The sequence below is a fragment of the Oratosquilla oratoria genome, chromosome 2 (genome assembly GCF_046742065.1).
Source record: "Oratosquilla oratoria isolate Oo_2021 chromosome 2, ASM4674206v1, whole genome shotgun sequence".
In the NCBI taxonomy this organism is placed as follows: Eukaryota; Metazoa; Arthropoda; class Malacostraca; order Stomatopoda; family Squillidae; genus Oratosquilla; species Oratosquilla oratoria.
Genome location: NC_134778.1, coordinates 59442303 through 59460287, shown reverse-complemented (window position 1 = coordinate 59460287; position 17985 = coordinate 59442303). Strand labels below are relative to the sequence as shown.

The 17985-nt window shown below is 41.4% G+C and overlaps 1 protein-coding gene across 8 annotated transcripts in view; it reads left to right on the top strand.

Annotated features, from left to right (window-relative positions):
* Positions 1-1684: 1684 nt before the first annotated feature.
* LOC143039006 (uncharacterized) overlaps positions 1685-17985 on the top strand; it is a 117993-nt gene continuing 101692 nt past the window's right edge. Inside the window, exons 1-2 of one of the 8 annotated variants that reach the window (XM_076208872.1) lie at positions 1706-1836; positions 3863-4032. Coding sequence is in view for 4 of the 8 variants with exons in the window: in XM_076208849.1 (XP_076064964.1) it covers positions 4976-5168 (193 nt within the window). In the remaining 4 variants the exon portion in view is untranslated. Of the gene's footprint in view, positions 1837-3862; positions 4033-4765; positions 5169-7331; positions 7524-17985 lie in introns of those variants that run through there. The other 7 variants (XM_076208860.1, XM_076208865.1, XM_076208868.1 and 4 more) reach the window with 7 other exon arrangements.

The window sequence follows — 17985 nt, the reverse complement described above, 5'->3', positions numbered from 1 at the left end:
CACATTCAAACTCCTTCTCTCTTCCTCTCTCATGTTCCATGTCTCTGCCCCGTACAATGCTGTTGGTACAATCACTCCTTCATATAACCTCCTCTTAGCATCCATTCCCAGATGTCTATTTCTCATTACACTTTTCAATCCACCAAGGCATTTACTCGCTTCTCTCAATCTACATTCTACCTCCACCCCCGCTCCTCCCTTTCCTGCCACATTCGCACCCAAATATCTAAAACTATTCATAAGTTTACAATAATATTCCCTAAGTTCCCTTGTCATTAGCTCATTTTGAGAATTCTCTTTATCATCTCATAATCATTTTTGTGTATATATTTCGATCTTAGGCATAAGATTATGCTTTACTTGAACTGACATTTTGATGACGTTATTTTACAATGTCTTCTTTCAATTAGTATTTGCCTTCAAATATCAGTCTAATATAGCAACATTCTTATTATTCATGTCTCTCAAATATTGAAGAGAGCACGATGACTAGGATACAAATACTGATAAACTACTGACAAGAGAGGGTGGGGAGAGGGGGAACGGACGCTGTGTCGGTTGTTCTTATAATTTGCTCGCTTTTTCAGATATGTCATTTATTTATTTCAGTGACTTTCCTTTTGTCTCATACAGTGGTTCTATAAACAATATTATCACTGTATCATGTCCTTATGTTTATTTGGTATTCTTGAATATTTTTCGTTGCTACAGTATCGTTTATTACAAAAATTATAGTATCTTTCGCTGAGTTGGGTCTCCAAGCTTCATTTTGCCAAGTCACCAAATTCTTCCGTAACAGTTGTCACTTTCATCTCTACTCCAGCCATTTCTTTCTCTGCCTCAGTTAATGCTTTCTTCTTCTCGTTGACTACAGACTAAAATCTCATCTCATGGCCTAAGATTTCTCCAAACATACGTTTGCGTTTTATTTCTTTCTGTTATCTTTATCGTTTCAGTTTACACATTAGTTAATTTTCTTTTCTGCAGGAGAGTAGAATGTCGCCACTTCTGATCGCTTTATTTTTATTGCTTACATTTCATAATAATAATTTGAAATTATCAACAACTTCCTTTAATAGGTATTAGCTATACCATGAAGTTACTCGTGACTATCCAGTGTTACATTTTAAAGACACTAAACGCATATGAAACAAGGTGTTCCAGACCTATACTCTTCAAAATAAAATCACATCGAATATTTTTTTCAAATTGAATGCAACCTATTTGGTATAATGTGTACTAATTTACAAAAATCTGTATGGGAAAGGCGAAGATTTATCCTTATCAGGCATGTAATGATGCATACATAGATGATAGAGGATTCTGAAAATCCCGCTGTCTCACCTTCCTGTTTTTTTCTGTTTGTGAGCTGCTTAAGGCATGCAGTCTTAGAATATATTAATTACATTAATCATACGATTATCGATAATGTTGCACCAAGTCATGTCAGTTAATAGATATTGTGACAGCAAATTTGTACAAATCTCAAGGACTGTCTGTTTTGGTCCCCCTCTCATTCTGCCATGAAAAAGTGAAAGAATACAATGGTGAGATATGTCATTCTCACACTTTATTTTCATAAAAATAACAACAATTAAAGTTGAATAAATAAATTTGTGTTGGCAATCGCATAAAACCATGCGATATGAGATATGTGGGGCCAACTGTTTCTGGGAGGCTGTCTGTGTCGGAACATTCCGTTCATTGGTCTCGGGTCTGGGAGGCTCTGGCCACCAACTATGTGTCAGTAGTTGTTGTTCTGATCGAGTAGTGAGTGAAGTCCAGTGTTGCGCGGATTATTTTCTATCTTTGCCGTTACTTGTATTATGTAAACAAGTAAGTAAAAAACATATATTTTTAATTTAGAATATATATAGTATGACAGATAAGTAGAATTTAGTGTTTTGTTTGGCCATCGCAAGGAGAAATTGATAAATATACACACGTCGTCTGCTCTTGAAGTGGGTTTGGTGAGGGACAAAGCGATTGGTTGTACGTATACCAGCTGTTTTGGACGTATAACTGAGAAACTCACAGGTGCTGCGCACTGCATATTATTATATCTTTGTTTTGTCGACATGCACAGCAGGGAACAGTAGTTGTACAAAGGCGAAATAATCAGTGAAGGACGAAAGTTACGTTAGACAACAAACATGGTGGAGTGTATGTGTTTTGCTAGGTCAAAAGTATTGATTATCTTGTGTTATGTTTACTACCAAGAAGTTATAGTTTTAATGAATGGGGCCTGTTTGTACAGTATATTCATATGAACAGGTGCTGCCTCCCAATGTCTGCAGTGTGAAAGATTGTGCATATATGATTATAGCAGTCAGTCCTTCCTCTAGTTAAAACTACAGAAAAAATAACATTGTGTTAATATTTTTTGTACTGTATTTTTTCATAAATACGCAAACAGAGAAATTGAAGGTAGTTTGTATAAGGCATAGGCATAGCACAAGAATCAAATGTGTGAGAACATAAACACTATTATGTGATCTGAATTTTTTACAACATTGGTAAAACCAAAATATTCCTAAAGGAGGGTTTTTGCAATGGAATAATTTACTCGAATCTGCTGATGGCACTTGGATGTTTTCAATGGCTGTTACCAGGGGAGCAGGAGGACTTAAGCTTGGTGTGAGCTCCCTCCTTTTTTATGTAATAGATCTGCTACTCTTTTTAACTTGTTCAAGCTCAGCAAGTTCCATTTGTCCACAGTTTGATAAGAAAAGAATATATATACATTTCTCAATAACTAGTCTTGTTCTTCCCAAATAAATCTTGGAAATATGAATCCCAATGGAATGTTCCTCCTAATAAGGTGACCTTGTTTATTATAAATCCACACAAGACTGTTGAGCTCCTGTATGGAGTATTAATCGCTTGAGTTTTATGCAGTCAAAGTTTTTGCAATTTTAGAGATTTTCATGTGGACCAGTCATGCCGCATTGTTTTATCAATGAAGGTTAATTTCTGCTCAAGAAAGAATGCTGGTCACATTTGACTTCTATCTCTATTGGATTATACTTAAATCTGTACTTTATTACCTGTATGACTTTTTATTGCAATATTGTCCCCAAAGATGGAAGTACTGGCTGTTGCGAGCAAAATACCCATGTACAAACTTAAAAACCTTTATGTCCACGCATGTTCATTTTCATTGATGCTTGTTTAGCTTTGTCCAGATTCATAGGTTGGAGTCCGTGGCAGCCTCTTGAATTATGGTTGTCATTCATAATTTTAAAAACTGGCACTGAAATTACATTATGGAGAGAGCATCATTATGAGAGTTTACAAGAGCATGCCAATAAGTGAACAGGTCTTGCATAAGTCAAACAGTGTGTATCAGGTTGATGCAGAGGTATGGGTCAAATACAATGCATATTCCCATCTTCAGAACTTGTCAACATTCTCACATACAGTACATCTGTAGATGGTCAGAGCTGACACTCGCTAGACTGGGTCCAAGATCTCTTGGCTAACTGCAGCTCAATTCCTCTATCTTTTCATATAAAGAGAGCTGACTGTTGGTGACTGTGCCCCTACTCCTACAACTCTGAGCGGGTAACATAGAAACTGCCCAACAGTGATACAGCACGGAAACGATTCAGGGTTTCTTCCTATTGCTAGTTTTTCTTTTTTATTTATTTATTTCTTAATCCAGCCTGGTCAGCTGTTGCCCACAAAGCAAAGTGGTTGGATATGGGACCGGAAAATCTTCATCTCTTGCTCGCATCATGCACATTCCATTAAGCATATTTGTGAATGAAATTTTATTAGCTTGTTAAACGTTTTTGACAAAAAGTACCAAAAAATAGATGTTCAGTTGTGGTGAATTGCACATTTTTGTTCTCTTCTGTAGTTCATGGAGGAAAACTCAGTCTGTGGAATACTGTGCCTTCAAGAAGTGACACGAAGGAAATGAAAAGACGTACTCTCAATGTGACAATGCCCTCGGAGTGAAACTGGCCTACAACCCAATGTCCAGAGGAATTCATGTACCTGTCTTCTCCCTGAGGTGTGGCCCCTAGGGTCAGTACCTGGTCTCTGGAAGGAGTTTAATGCCAGCTTTTTCACATTGCTTCATTCTTTCCATCCTGTATAGGTTATTCTCGATTTATGGATTTATTTTTGGAGTAATATTGTGATGTGATTTTTTAGTACAATTTGAATTAATTTTCACACAAAATGCATGTAAAATAGCAACATTGCATCCCTGAGGCTTTGGATTTAGGGGGTTGGGTTTCTGACTTGGGAATACATGTAGATTTTTCTATCACACATATTTATTGTAAGGAAACCTGTAGTATTTGTACCATTATACTCATCACAAGCATATCTCAGTTTATAGTTTGACACACTAGTAAAACTTTCATTTGAATGTTGGGATTTTATTGAAATCTAGACTTAAGAATGTCAAAAAATATATATATAAAAATTTTGGTAATGAGGGAGGACTATAGAGTTGAAAAGACATTATGCATTCCAGTTATGCAGGCAGAAATATAACAAATTGTACCTAAGCTTTAGATGTCGGCATTAATGAACAAAACCAGATTGACTGAAGTGGGACACCTAGTGACTCCTGTAAAAACTAAGCCATTCACGAGTGGGATTTGAGTTAGCGCATTCCAATATTCTAAACAAGCCGTGGGAGGTAAAAATTACTGTGTTTTTGTATGTGTGTTTCAAGATGTGCCTGTCTTCTTGCAACTTTTTCAGTTATTGAGAGCAACACGCCAATGCTAACCCTCATACATGTACTGTACAAACTGGTAACACAGAAACAAACCCAAGACTTCGCATATGTCTTTAATGGACAAAATCATTCCCATGTGCAGACATCTGCTGTTCTTGGGTTCCACTTATTGTAGAATGCACCTTACTAAGACTAAACAACTGAAAACTGGAACAAATTGGATGTACTTCCTGCACTCGCTCAAATACAAAACACACAGAGGTGGACTCTTAACACATGCAAAAGCATATTATTCACCAATATAACAAAATAAAGCACTCGGAAAAACAGCAGCAGTTGAACATTACACTCGGAAACCAGAATCCTTCTCATGAAAATGATAGCCACACAGATCTTTGCAAAAGCTCGCAAACCCACCCGCCCCTCACATCACTTCACACAAACATTGTGTACCAAAAGCAACATAAAAGTAAGTGCAGCAGTATTATTTTCAAATTTCTACAAAAAACTATCCCCAGTACCCCTTGTTATATTCATACAAAAAAAAAATACACTCAGATCATGAAACAGGCATTTTAGAATAGAATATCAAGTTGGATACTTCACCAAACTCCCACAAATATTGTCCCAGTAGATAAATTATTCCCAATGCAAGCAAAAGCAAGCACTGACACAACTTCATTATTCAGGTCACCACTCTGCACTAAAACAGTACCAACACAGAATTAGCCTGGCAGCAGATGCTAATTGCCCTAGATGTAACTAAACACATTTTGCCTTGTGAGTTCGTAACATGTGGGAGGGTTTTTGTACTTGTGGTGCAAATGACAGGCACTTGCAAGGGGTGGTTTAGTGAAACAGATGTCAGTGGGACTCTGGCCATGTCTTCAGAACTTACCAATACTGTCAATATTAATCAATAATGTGAATACTCATCAATATTATTAGTATTTTTGTAGTTGTGCAAGAATTGTAGTATATCCCATTGGAAACCCAAGGTATTTCTTGGGGATGAATGGTTTTATCTTTATCCACAACAAAATCCTTGTTCATTATTCTCTGCAGTCATGTGAGACGGGAACTGGGAGTTTCCTCAGAACTGAATGAAATCGTCTGGCGGGTACAGGCGATTTTATTCAGGTGAAACTTACCTTCAGACTGAAAAGGGCGAGAATAGTTTCAACAAGTCAGTTATTCCAGTGACATGAACATTATCTGCCTTTTGTCTTTTTGTCCCCCGGGCTAAATGGTATAGCGGATGGGATTCTTTGGTTTGATTCCCCGGTTTAAAAGGTTAGGGGGTGGGGGCTAGTCAAGCTTGGCAACGATTTAACAAAATTCTCAGGTTCAGCCCGATTGAAGGTCTGTACTGGGTACGGTAATTGTGATTCGCTCTCGCAGTGTACCACGATAGCACCTTGCCCCGGGCAGCAATCTTCGAGACGGGGAGGGGGGAACCCACTTAGCAACACGGGAAGAGCTTCTTGGTGCCTGTCAAGTACTGGACCTTTCTTCCTGTCGTTGGGGCGGGGACCAGGGACCGAATTTATAAAAGATGATAACCACTAAGACTAGACATAAATCTTCAAAATGGCAGAGATTTTTACCATAATCGGCTGTCCATAATGCCGAGGTTATGTCTAGACATAAGCATTTAGGTCGTCGACACAGGGATTTAGGTAAAATCTCCGCCATTGGGTTTAGGATCTTTTATAAATTGGGGTCAGGATCTTGTAAATTCGGCCTCAGGCACCAATGGTGTTCTCGTATTGTGCAAGAAATGCACGGGATTTCTCCAACATCGGGAGTACGCGACAACTTCGTAGACTACACCATTTTCCTTGTGCGGCGTGGAAGGAGCAGGTTATGGAGATGGGCGGGATATTTTGCAATGTGACATTTTTTATTTTGTTTACATGTAATTGCATTTATCGGTTTATTTTTTATTGATTGTTAGTCGAAAGCCATTGGGTTCCGAGGATGGAAGTGGGACGGAAGTGAATAAAAGTTAACCTTCCGAGGCATTAATAAAATCTTCAAATAAACATGAATAAATACTAAAGTGTATAAATAGATAAATAAAAGAGGCTCTTGGTTCTGGAACGCGATGATGATTCAGGAAGTTGTTTAGGAAGGACATAAGTCCCCCCCCCCAACACACACACACACACACTACACCTACTCTGTAGCCCGTGCACGGTGTCGTGGTACAGCCTTGTATCGCTTCTTCTTTGTCCAACACACATGTGGTCATTATGAAGTTTTATCGTACGGTGATAATACCGAGGTTGGTGATATGCGAGAGGAGGTTGTTGTTGTTGTTGTCGTTTCCTAGACTGTCTGTCCGAGCAGTCCCGTCTCCCCAAGGAATGCCACAGCCGAAACTGGCTTTTCCCACAAATCCTTTATAGAGTGTATGTTGTGTTGTTTGCGTGCATGATTGTGTATAATGCAAGACCTGTATCACACACAGATACTCTCTTCTCTTCCTCCACAACAACCAAATACCAGCCTCCGGAAACATATTTATAATCATATCACTCACCGCTCCATTAACACACTGAAAGACAACACACTGCTGCATGCCAGACCCCCTGATACCCACCCTTCTGAATCCTCTCTCCCACGAAAGGACAGAGTCCACCTGGCCAGACTGCGGTGCGGCCACCACCCAGCACTTCTTAGCTACCAGAAGAGGCTGGATGACCGCATTGTGAACAGCTACCCAGGATGCAACACTTCACCCCATACCATACAACACATAATGGAAGACTGCATTATACACAATCATGCGAGAGGATGTTGTTTCCTGCGCTAGTGATAAGTATGGGGAGATTATTATTGTTATTTTTTTTTTTTTTTTTTGTGATTGGCGGTTGTGTGGCACGCTGAACATGTTGAGGTTGGAGAGTTTATATATATATATATATATATATATATATATATATATATATATATATATATATATATATATATATATATAACAAATCGCTAGCAGCAGCGGTGTAATTCAAACGGTTAGGCCCGGCCGTCGCTCGGAGGGACCCGGGTTCAAAACTTCGCGATGGCCGGGAAGGTGCCACGTAGTCGGTCGAAACACCACCCTTACTGGACGACGAGTTGGTGGAGATCCTCGAGGCACCCGAATTTACACGCACAGAATGGTGTGGTCGTGTTATGACCCCGTTAATACAGCACTCGGATAATCGACTCGTTGTCTAGAAAGGCTGGAGGTTCGAATGGCGAGTATGCGTGCGAGCAACCTTTAATGAAGGACTGCACCTCCTGCACGCAATGGGTCGTCGTGAACCTTCTCTGGCCTTATAACTTAAGAATAATTATAATAGTAGTAATGTTGATAATAGTAATGATAATTATGATAATGGGATCTTTCCCATTTTACGGCATGCAGTTGATTTCAGCAACTTAAGAGAGGTAAGAAATTAATATTAATCTGAAACCTAATCTGACCTAACCTAAAATTTCTGCATGCCGTAAATTGAAAGACCCTAATGATGATTATATATATATATGTATGTATATATATATATGTGTGTGTGTGTGTGTACAGTAGATGTATAATATATATGTATATTATATATATATTATATAATATATATATATATATATATATATGCTGATGCCAGGATGAGAGGTGTGTGTGTGTTCCTGAAGTTGTGTAGTTGGGGGATCCGTATCACTTAGTATGGTTGAAGACCACAACCCTGGTCGCAGTTTGGGGCACTTGGTAGTCCCCCCAAGGAGGCAGGAGTCCGCCGGTCGCAGTTGGCTTACTGGGTACCGGCCCAGTAGTTAGCCGGTTGACCATTTTGCTGCTCTGGCGCATTGTGACGCTGTCTTTTTTTCAACGTAGGTGTTCTTGGTTATTTCGTACTTTACACTTTTCTAGGTTCTTGTGGGTGTCTGGAATGGTATCTTTGTCATGAGAGAAATTGATGCTACGTATAGAAAGCTATTGAAGTTAGGGCACGCTTTAGCAGTAAGGTCTGAACGAATATGCATATATATATATATATATATATATATATATATATATATATATATATATATATATATATATATATATAGTGAATGCTATTAGAAAAGGTTGAAGCCATATATTGATCAGTTCTGTACTAAAAAGTATCCTTCGGAGAGGACGTATCCAGTTGATTTCGAGTTGCCTCGGCGGGCAAGGAGGGAGGGAGGGAGATAGGGGGTTGGTATCGCTGGATCGAAAAACTGGAAGCCCCACTGGACTCTGGCTGAGGGCGGAGCTCGGTCCTGGAAAGGTCGCGTGCACCGAGAACGCATTCTTGCACATAGAGATCGGGTGGGTGGGTGGCCCTGGCACTAAGGGAGGGAAGGAGAGCCTCACGCCGTATCAGATAACGTGAATTGTCCCTATATCCCCCATTGTGTTATTGTTGTGCCCAGGCTGGGTGTGTATGGGGTCTGATGTTCCCGAATACGGTTCTGGGCATGAGCATCAAGTGTATTGTGTCCTCGGCGTGTTCTTCCTTATTAATCTTGGTTTATTAAGTATCGACCCCTACACGCACACACACACACACACACACACACACACACACACACACACACACACACACACACACACACGCACACACACACACACACACGCGCGCGCGCGCGTTCCCGTATACTTCGGCATTATGCACATATGTCATAAAGACCAAAGGCGATCCCGTGGCCGGGGTTGTCCTGCAGGCAAACCAAGGCGTGTTTGGATGGTTCGGGCATGTGGGGAGAATGGAAACGAGGTAACCGGTGAGCTACATATTTTCTAGATGGAGGGAAGGGAAGGAAGGCGAAGGGCAAATGCAAGCAAGATCATGGGTGTGCAAAAGGTAGGGGTGTCGGTAGGAGAGAGTGGAGAAGCTATATAGAATACAAGGAGGAGGTGAAGAATAGAAGGGCGGAAACCTTAAGAAGAATTTACTGTTTGGTGTTCGACTGTGTACTATGTGTATATAAGGAAAACCAGAAACCAAAATTTTTGTGTACTGAGCGATTTAGCAGTTGCTTATTCTGAATCCGACGCTGGAGTTTCACCACATCCGGTGTCCAGATTGAGAATATTTTGCAACCACGTGGCCTCCGCGCATCCCTCAAATCACCGACCACCCGTCCACCAGAGTGCGAAGACCTTGCCCATGGGGAGCGTGGTGGTCGTCCGCCAGAGGGCGCGACTCTTCCCCCCCCCCCTTTCAGGAGGGTAGCCGATCGAGATGAGGGTCAGAAAGGAAACGTCCTAAGATGAGTTGGATGCTGGAGCGTGGAAGCTGTGTGGTGTCCTGCCCAGGCATCTGGGATCTTCTGTATCTGGTCACATGCAGGGACGTTCCCAATATCCCCCGGTTCCCCGCCGCGTTTCTGAATTTGACTTCAGAAGTCATCTACGCCATCACCAGCCTTTGCCACGTCACTCCTGCAAACTTCTGTCTTCTCTCTCCATCCGTCATCTCTTGTTGTCCATTCACTTGCTGTATCTTTCGGTCACTCAACTGACTGTCCTGCCCGTTTCCTTTTTTATTCTTTTAATTATTTTTTTTCTGCTCTTTTCGCTCTCTTTCCCAGGTTCAAGTGGCTTTCAAAGTTGTTCACAACACGGATCTTCATCGATATGGTCTCTCTCTCTCTCTCTCTCTCTCTCTCTCTCACACACACACACACACATACACACGCGCGCGCGCGCGCGCAGTCCTTACAATCTTCATTAAATAATGTAGTAATTATTACTGACGGTTAATTGATAATCTTGGCAACAATTGTATGTATATTATTATTATTATTATTATTATTATTATTATTATTATTGTCATTACGACTATAATTCCCGCCCTACTTAATCTGGCGTACATGTGTGAAGTTTTGATGTCAATAATTAATTCTTTACATGTGAGAAATAAGTGGAACACAGCTGTTGTCCTAGTAAAAGCGATCACCGGGACTTTTGTTAATTTTTTCCTCAATACTCGATGTGGGTCATTCCTGTCGCAAGTGCCACTCGGTACAAGGTCAGGTCAGAGTATGGAAGAGGATTACGTAATGGAGGAGGAAAGGTCATACGCATTTACATTATTTATTTGTTCATTTTTTTTATTTATCATTTATTTCATTTTGTTTTTATGTGATTTATTCGCTCGTTTATTTTAATTGTTTTATTCATTCATTCCTTTGTTTATCTAAAGCTACTTGTTTATTTATCTATTAATTTACTGTACTTAAGTTTTTTTATTTGTTGATATTTCGGTAAGGGATGTGTGCTGAAGGGGGCTCGTTGGGGTAAAGTGACAACTGCTAAAAGGGGTGTGTGGCATCGTTGGAAGAGAGAGGCTAAAGGGGCATTTACACAGTCAAACGGTTTGTCAAACAAGTGTTTGAAGTGATGTTTGACCGTGTGAAAGGGATATTTGGTTGTCAAACCGGGTTTGACAAACAGTTTGACCGTGTAAATGGCCCTTAAGAGGAGGGCATCGGAGGTGCTGCGCCCTTTGAGGGGAAGAGGAATGTCGGTCGAGGGGAGGAGGAAGAGAGAGAGAGAGAGAGAGAGGGCAGCGCCTATTGAGAATGTGGCTGGAATAGAGAAACCGTTGTCCTGATTTCGGTCCTGACATTTCGATGGTCGGGTCGAGGAGGCGAGAGAGGCCTGGCTGTTTTTTTTTTTTTTTTTTTTTTTTCGTCTTTCTCTTTTAGTGGCCCAGAGGTAAGGTAATACCATTTGACGTGAGCCAGAATAGAATTTTGGAAGGGAATAAAGGGTCTTTACTTTATTTAGAAGTGGCTTTCCCAAATATTAATTCACTCGAGTTCTGGAATTCCCCACATTTGGAATAGAAATGTTCTCTACGTTGTACCATGATGTTAATGTTTCTGGTATTAGTGAATTTGTTTGTTTTGGATGATTTATTTTATTTTGTGGTTTTTGCACTTTTTTCTAATATTGGTCAGTTTCGAACTTTTTAATTTTCCAGTTGGAGAGAACTGTTTGAATGCCATTCTCAGATGAGTATCTGTGATGTATGTCATGGCCTTGTGGTGGTCTGAATACGCTAGTGTATTGGGGAAATTTGCAGTAGCAGTATATGGGGCTAGTGGACCCCGCGTTTGTTTATTAAATCTAATCTAACTTAATTTTATTTATTTTTTTACACGGAGGTTGGGGATTTAGGTAGATTGGCTTAGGTTGTCGGTAAATTTTTATGGGAGCTTGAACGAAGTTTCCTCTTAAGATGAATTTGTGGCCAGTTTTTGGTAAAGTGAGAAAATGCAAGAAGGAATCTAGTGGTAGTTTAGTCCGTGTTTGTATCAATTCGCCACCACTGACGGAGGGAGAGAGAGAGAGAGAGACGATGCTACCATTCCCAGGTGTCTGGCTCGTTAAAACCCGTTTCTGCTACTCCGGTAGATACGTTGATGTGCCGTGCTCGAGTGTCCTCGGAACCTTGAGAGACGAACCGGTGTTACCGGTTCAGGAACCTGAAGCCGCTCCTGCCGAGGTGCACCTCGAGCCGGTTCCTTGCCCCTGTGGCTGTTGCCAGGATGATCGGGGATGCCGGGGGAGGGAGGTGGGAGGAGGGAGCTACGTCTCAGCAAGAAGACCAAAGTAATTTCGTTTAATCCAGAGCAAAATTATTAAACCAACCGCTTTAAACAAAGTGCTGTATCATTGGTAGATACTTGATAACAACGATTGATTCATTCAATTCAGTACGTTAGGTTGAGAGCAGGTATTCTAGGGAGATCTAAGTTGATATTGAAAGCACGGAAGAGGTAATAGATGCTAATACTAGACCGTATTGACGGATCTCTGTACGTGATGGTCATCGCGCAGGAAGACGCAAGACCTCGGGTTATGTAAAAGGAGACCGCCGGACTTCGCCCTGAATCCAGACACATGCACACCTCTCCTGCGGGCGCACACATACACGCACGCATACACACACACACACACACACACACATACAGGGAGAGGCATAAAACACCAAGTGCCGGTAGGTCTGAGAGATATATATAGGTATAAATAAATAGGAAAGATAATGTAGACGGGGAGATATATATATATATATATATATATATATATATATATATATATATATATATATATATATATATATATATATACACACATACATACATATAGTGTGCGTGTGTGTATGTCGTCATGTTACTGTCCTCGGTTCAATAGCGGAGGTGATGTGATTGGCGGATTGGTGGCCAGCCTGCCAGCTTTCCTGCTGCGCCTTATCGTGATATCGTTATCGGGGTTCTGAGTAAGGGGTTGCCTAACAAGCAACACTCTGCGTCGTTAAGAAAGGAGCAAGAAAAGAGCGGGAACGGTTAACTTAACTGCTTTCTTTCTGGTTAGAATATGAAGGCGGTTATGGTGGTGTTCACTTTATAGTTAGTTCACATGACCGGGTTATGAACCAGCCCGATGACCGTGGCCGGTTGACTCGGGGGCTGCGGGTTATCTTGCGAAAGATAAGCGAGGCCACAGGCTGAAGGTGACTATCACGTGTCCTTGTTTGTTAACTTGGTCTTGGATCACGTGCTGTACTCGTCATCGACAGCTATTGCCTTCAAGGGGTGAGAGCTCAGAGGTCGGATGTTGCCCAATCTATGTGTAGTGCTGTGACCTTACATACACACACGCATGGAAAATGCCATACACGTTTTTCTACTGATGTCTCTCTGGGAAATGTGACTTTGCCGTTATTTGATCCTTGTGCATTTGATTTAGAGAGCCCAGTTTATAAACATAATCACTGTATTGCAAGGGCTGGCCCTTTCATGGTTATTCACAACTCGTGCATTGTCCCTGGATGCTGCCAGGTGATTTAATTCGGCACAACGGAACCCTGCGCGCTTAAGTTGCATCGAGAAAGCTTATGTAAGGGACCCTTGCCTGTATCTGCCTGGCGCACTGGCTTGAGTACAGGTACATACTGTACATACATACGTACATACATACGTACATACCTCTATGCATACATGCATTCGTACACACACCATACATATCCACACTTGCATACACATGTACATACACACAAACATACGCACATAGAACCATATATGTAATTCCGTGTAGCCAGGTAGTGTATTTTCTTGTGGGCAAGCGAGGTTAATGGCTACTGAGGATTCATTCTTGCTTGTTTTATTGCGAATATGGTCAATACGACGCACATACATACATACATACATACATACACGCATAGCGCATTCATCGTGTCCTGCCACAGTTTAAACCGAGTTAGTGCGAGTTAACTTAATTGCGTTATTTGATTAGCGAGATGCTCGTGTTCAGGACAATTTTGGCCTCACTCTCCGCGGGTGGGCGGATGCGGGGGGGGGGGGGGAAGGTTATCCCTCGGCCGAATAATATCGCCTGGCGCCAACCAGAAATTTTATATAATTATTTAGCTGGGGACAGGTGGCGGTGCTACATTTTTATTCATTAATTTATTATTATTATTATTATATATTTGTTGATCTGTTTGTTTTTAGAATTAATGCAAGATATCTGTTCAGGCGTACCAACTGTACTCAACTACTATCACGAGTTGAAGTCGTTGGAAGTGTTGACGTTGTGCCGATGAGCAACTTTTTAGTTAACCGGTTAAAAATCGGACAACTAGAAAGTTGTTTGATTTACAGCCAGGCAACAGAAACGTTTCCTAATCAAACAACTGGACATTTGTAAACGGAAAAGTTGTCTCGTTAAAGGGTAGAAAAAAGTTGTCTTGTGATAAAAAATCGGCCCACTAGAGTTATCTTGCGACAACTTTTTAATTGGTTACAGCTGTGTGGGTTACATTCTCTGTCACGATTTTACGTCACGTGATTTCGTCACTCCTCCCGCGAGAAGTTCACGTCACAAGGGAGCGTTATACGTCAGGGTCACATTAGGTCACGTGATAAAGATCTTTATCACAAAGTTTGAACGATTCCAAGACACGAGACATTGAATACATACTGTAGTCAAGTCATTGAACGAAGTTTCAGATCATGATGAGGTATACTAATGTCGACCTTATTGCTAGAGGGAATGAAGACCATTCTTGCTTGCTCCGGCGTCATATCTTTCGGAACCCGGAGACTTCTGTACAAAACCTCGACTGCTGATTGGAGGGCTAATGTGGAAACTTCCACGTCAACGACCAATGGAAATAGACTTGATATGGCAATCTTATGATGTCCGTGTTTACAGACGAGGATGTACGTCGGGAAGGGAATATACGTGTGACCTCGGAAGTTTCCCTCCGCTGAATAAAATCGCCTGGCGGCAGATAGAATCTGCATAAGATTCGTTGATAGGTCTAAATGGCCACTTACACGGTCAAACCCGATTTGTCAAACAAGTGTTTGAAGTGTGGTTTGGCCGTGTGAATGGGTGTGGTTGTCAAACACAGTATTGTAGTGCGCGCAGTGCCAAAGAGGGGAAGCTGTGCCACCTCTTATGAAAATGGTCTGCTTTGAAGGAAACTCATTTTCTTTCGGCTAAACAGTCTTTAAATTTCATTTCAATGTTAAGAAAATTAATTTCTTTAAGAATATTTTTAACAAGACTAGCGCCAGGCGATTTTAATCGGTTGGGAGGCCGATGTAACAAACAGAACATCGATTTTTTTTCTCTCCGTGAACAGGCGTAAATGTTCTTACTGAACAGACACTATGTTATCGTGGTGTGATAACACAGCTGGAGGCAATGTCAGGAAAGTGTGAACAGTAGTCCCGGGTTGTGGCGTAACCCCCTCCCCCCGAAAGAAAAACACAAGACAGCATTGCATAGGATGAATATTGCAGTGGTTTATGGCTGTGTCAAACATCATGAGGCAATGTTAGGTCAGGTCAGGTTATGTTGGATCATCCAGGGATTCGAATGCTCATAATGCATTGAGAATATATATGTATATATTTAACAAAAAAAAATATATATATATATATATATATATATATATATATACAAGCCGCGGGGTTCGCTCTCCCCGGCTTCGCCGGGAGCTTGGCTGCGCAAACAGCGGCCTACGGCCGCAGCTTTGCGCGCTCTAATCCCTCGTTTTCCCCTTCGGCCTCCGCCTCGGGGCGGAACCCCAACACGGGATCCCCAGCACGAAGAAGAACGCGAGGAAGAAGACCGCGAAGAAAATTGCGAAGAAGAACGCGAGGAAGAAGAAGAAGAAGAAGAGGAACGCGAAGAAGAAGAAGAAGAATACCATCTGACCCCGACTTACCCAAGCGCTTTTTCAAGAATATTTTTAGGACAAAGTGTCACCGTAATACCACCTGTCCCCGACTTCCACAGCGTTTTTTAGAAGAATATATATATATATATATATATATATATATATATATATATATATATATATATCTATACATATATATATATATATATATATATATGTATGTATATATTACAAGTAATACAATGTACTTTTTTTATCAGTTCATCATCGTTCAGTACCAGTCATATGAAAGTAGAGCCCAAAATGGAATTACGGCTTGTTAAGTTGTAACGGGTTGCGGTTATCCTGGTAGTAATACATCCTCGTCCATTCCGGTTTTGCGTCCGGTATATTACTGATTCTCTGGGCTTGCCTCGGCACATACATGCATACATTGCTTGTGATAGATCTCTTCAGGATGTGTCGTAGTTTATCTTTGGTCTCGCAGGAACTGTACGGGTAGGCGAGGAGGGATAGAAAGGAGAGATAGACAGACAGCGTGACAGAGGAGGGTGGTGAAGATTGCGTGGCATAGAGAGGGAGGGGCAGAGAGAGAGAGAGAAAGCGTGGCAAAAAGAGAGAAACAAAGTGCCTGTTGGCACCGGTGCCAACAAGCACTGATGTATGCACTCAAGTTACAGAAGCATCATCTGTATTTTAGATTTACACACAATACATAATTAATCACTGTTGGGAATTATTATGTAGCCATGCTAACTGTATGCTTATGACATTTATTTATTTATTTATTCTATTTTATTATTATTATTTTTTTTTTTTTGGTGGGGGCTGTGATGACCATGGAAGCAAAAATCGCTATATTATTTGTACACACATCAAATGCCACATTTCGTCAGCCTCAGCAGTTGAGGTGCCACAAACGAATAAAATCACCAGACGGCGGCAGACGACATGAAAAGGAAAGTGCCGCCCGGTATGCCAGGACAGGGCGCCACGGGGACTAACATAATCACCTGGCGACGGGATGCGAGAGCGACCGTGGCATCGGGGGCGAAAGGGGGTCGAATTCCTTGTGTAATCACGTTTTTTGATTCCCTAAACACCATTCAGAGGGAATTGAAACTAATTGTGTGTGTGTGTGTGTGTGTGTGTGTGTGTGTGTGCGCTGAGCAGGAAGGCGGGTGGTTCCCTCTGTTTTTTTCCAAGACTTGCTTAACTGCCAATTACTCTTCGGAGAGAGAGGTTAGCCCCATTTGGATCTCTCTCTCTCTCTCTCTCTCTCTCTCTCTCTCTCTCTCTCTCTCTCTCTCTCTCTCTCTCTCTCTCTCTCTCTCTCTCTCTCTCTCTCTCTCTCTCTCTCTCTCTCTCTCTCTCTCTCTCTCTCTCTCTCTCTCTCTCTCTCTCTCTCTCTCTCTCTCTCTCTCTCTCTCTCTCTCTGAGCATGTGGATATATGAAAGCTGGCATCGGGGTCATGTGTACTAATCATACATACGCAGTGTGTGTGTGTGTGTGTGTGACTGCTGCAAGTGCATGATGCATCATGCATGTCGTGCAGGAACTCGTTCCTCTCTTCAGTTCCTGGTTAGATGATGACCCCGATGCCCCAGGGCGCGGGTTCTCGAACTTTGTTCTGGTTCTCGAACTGATGTACATCCCCTCCCCGGGGGGGGGGGGGATGGTGTGCGTGAATGGCTCTCAGGAGGCGCTGTGTACTGTCACCTCACATTTATTAAACAAACAATATATATGTTTCATTTATGTCTTAGCTGATTTATTCTTAGTTAAAGTCGTGTTTTTTATGGATTAAAGGTGGGCACTAATTTGACAAGTAGTTACGAGAGAGAGAGAGAGCTGCCTTGAGGAATGGATAAGCTGGTTGAGATGATCTAACGGTAGAAGAGGATGGACCAATTTTTATTTATTTTTTTATTCATTTTAGAGAGAAACATGTTGGTTGGTCACTGGTCAATTTTGTTCTTCCTGGAAATAAAATGACCACTTAAAAGAAAAGAAGAAAAAATGAGTTTTTAGTGAACAAATACGAGTCCACTACTAAACAAAGGCCTCCCCAACCTCTT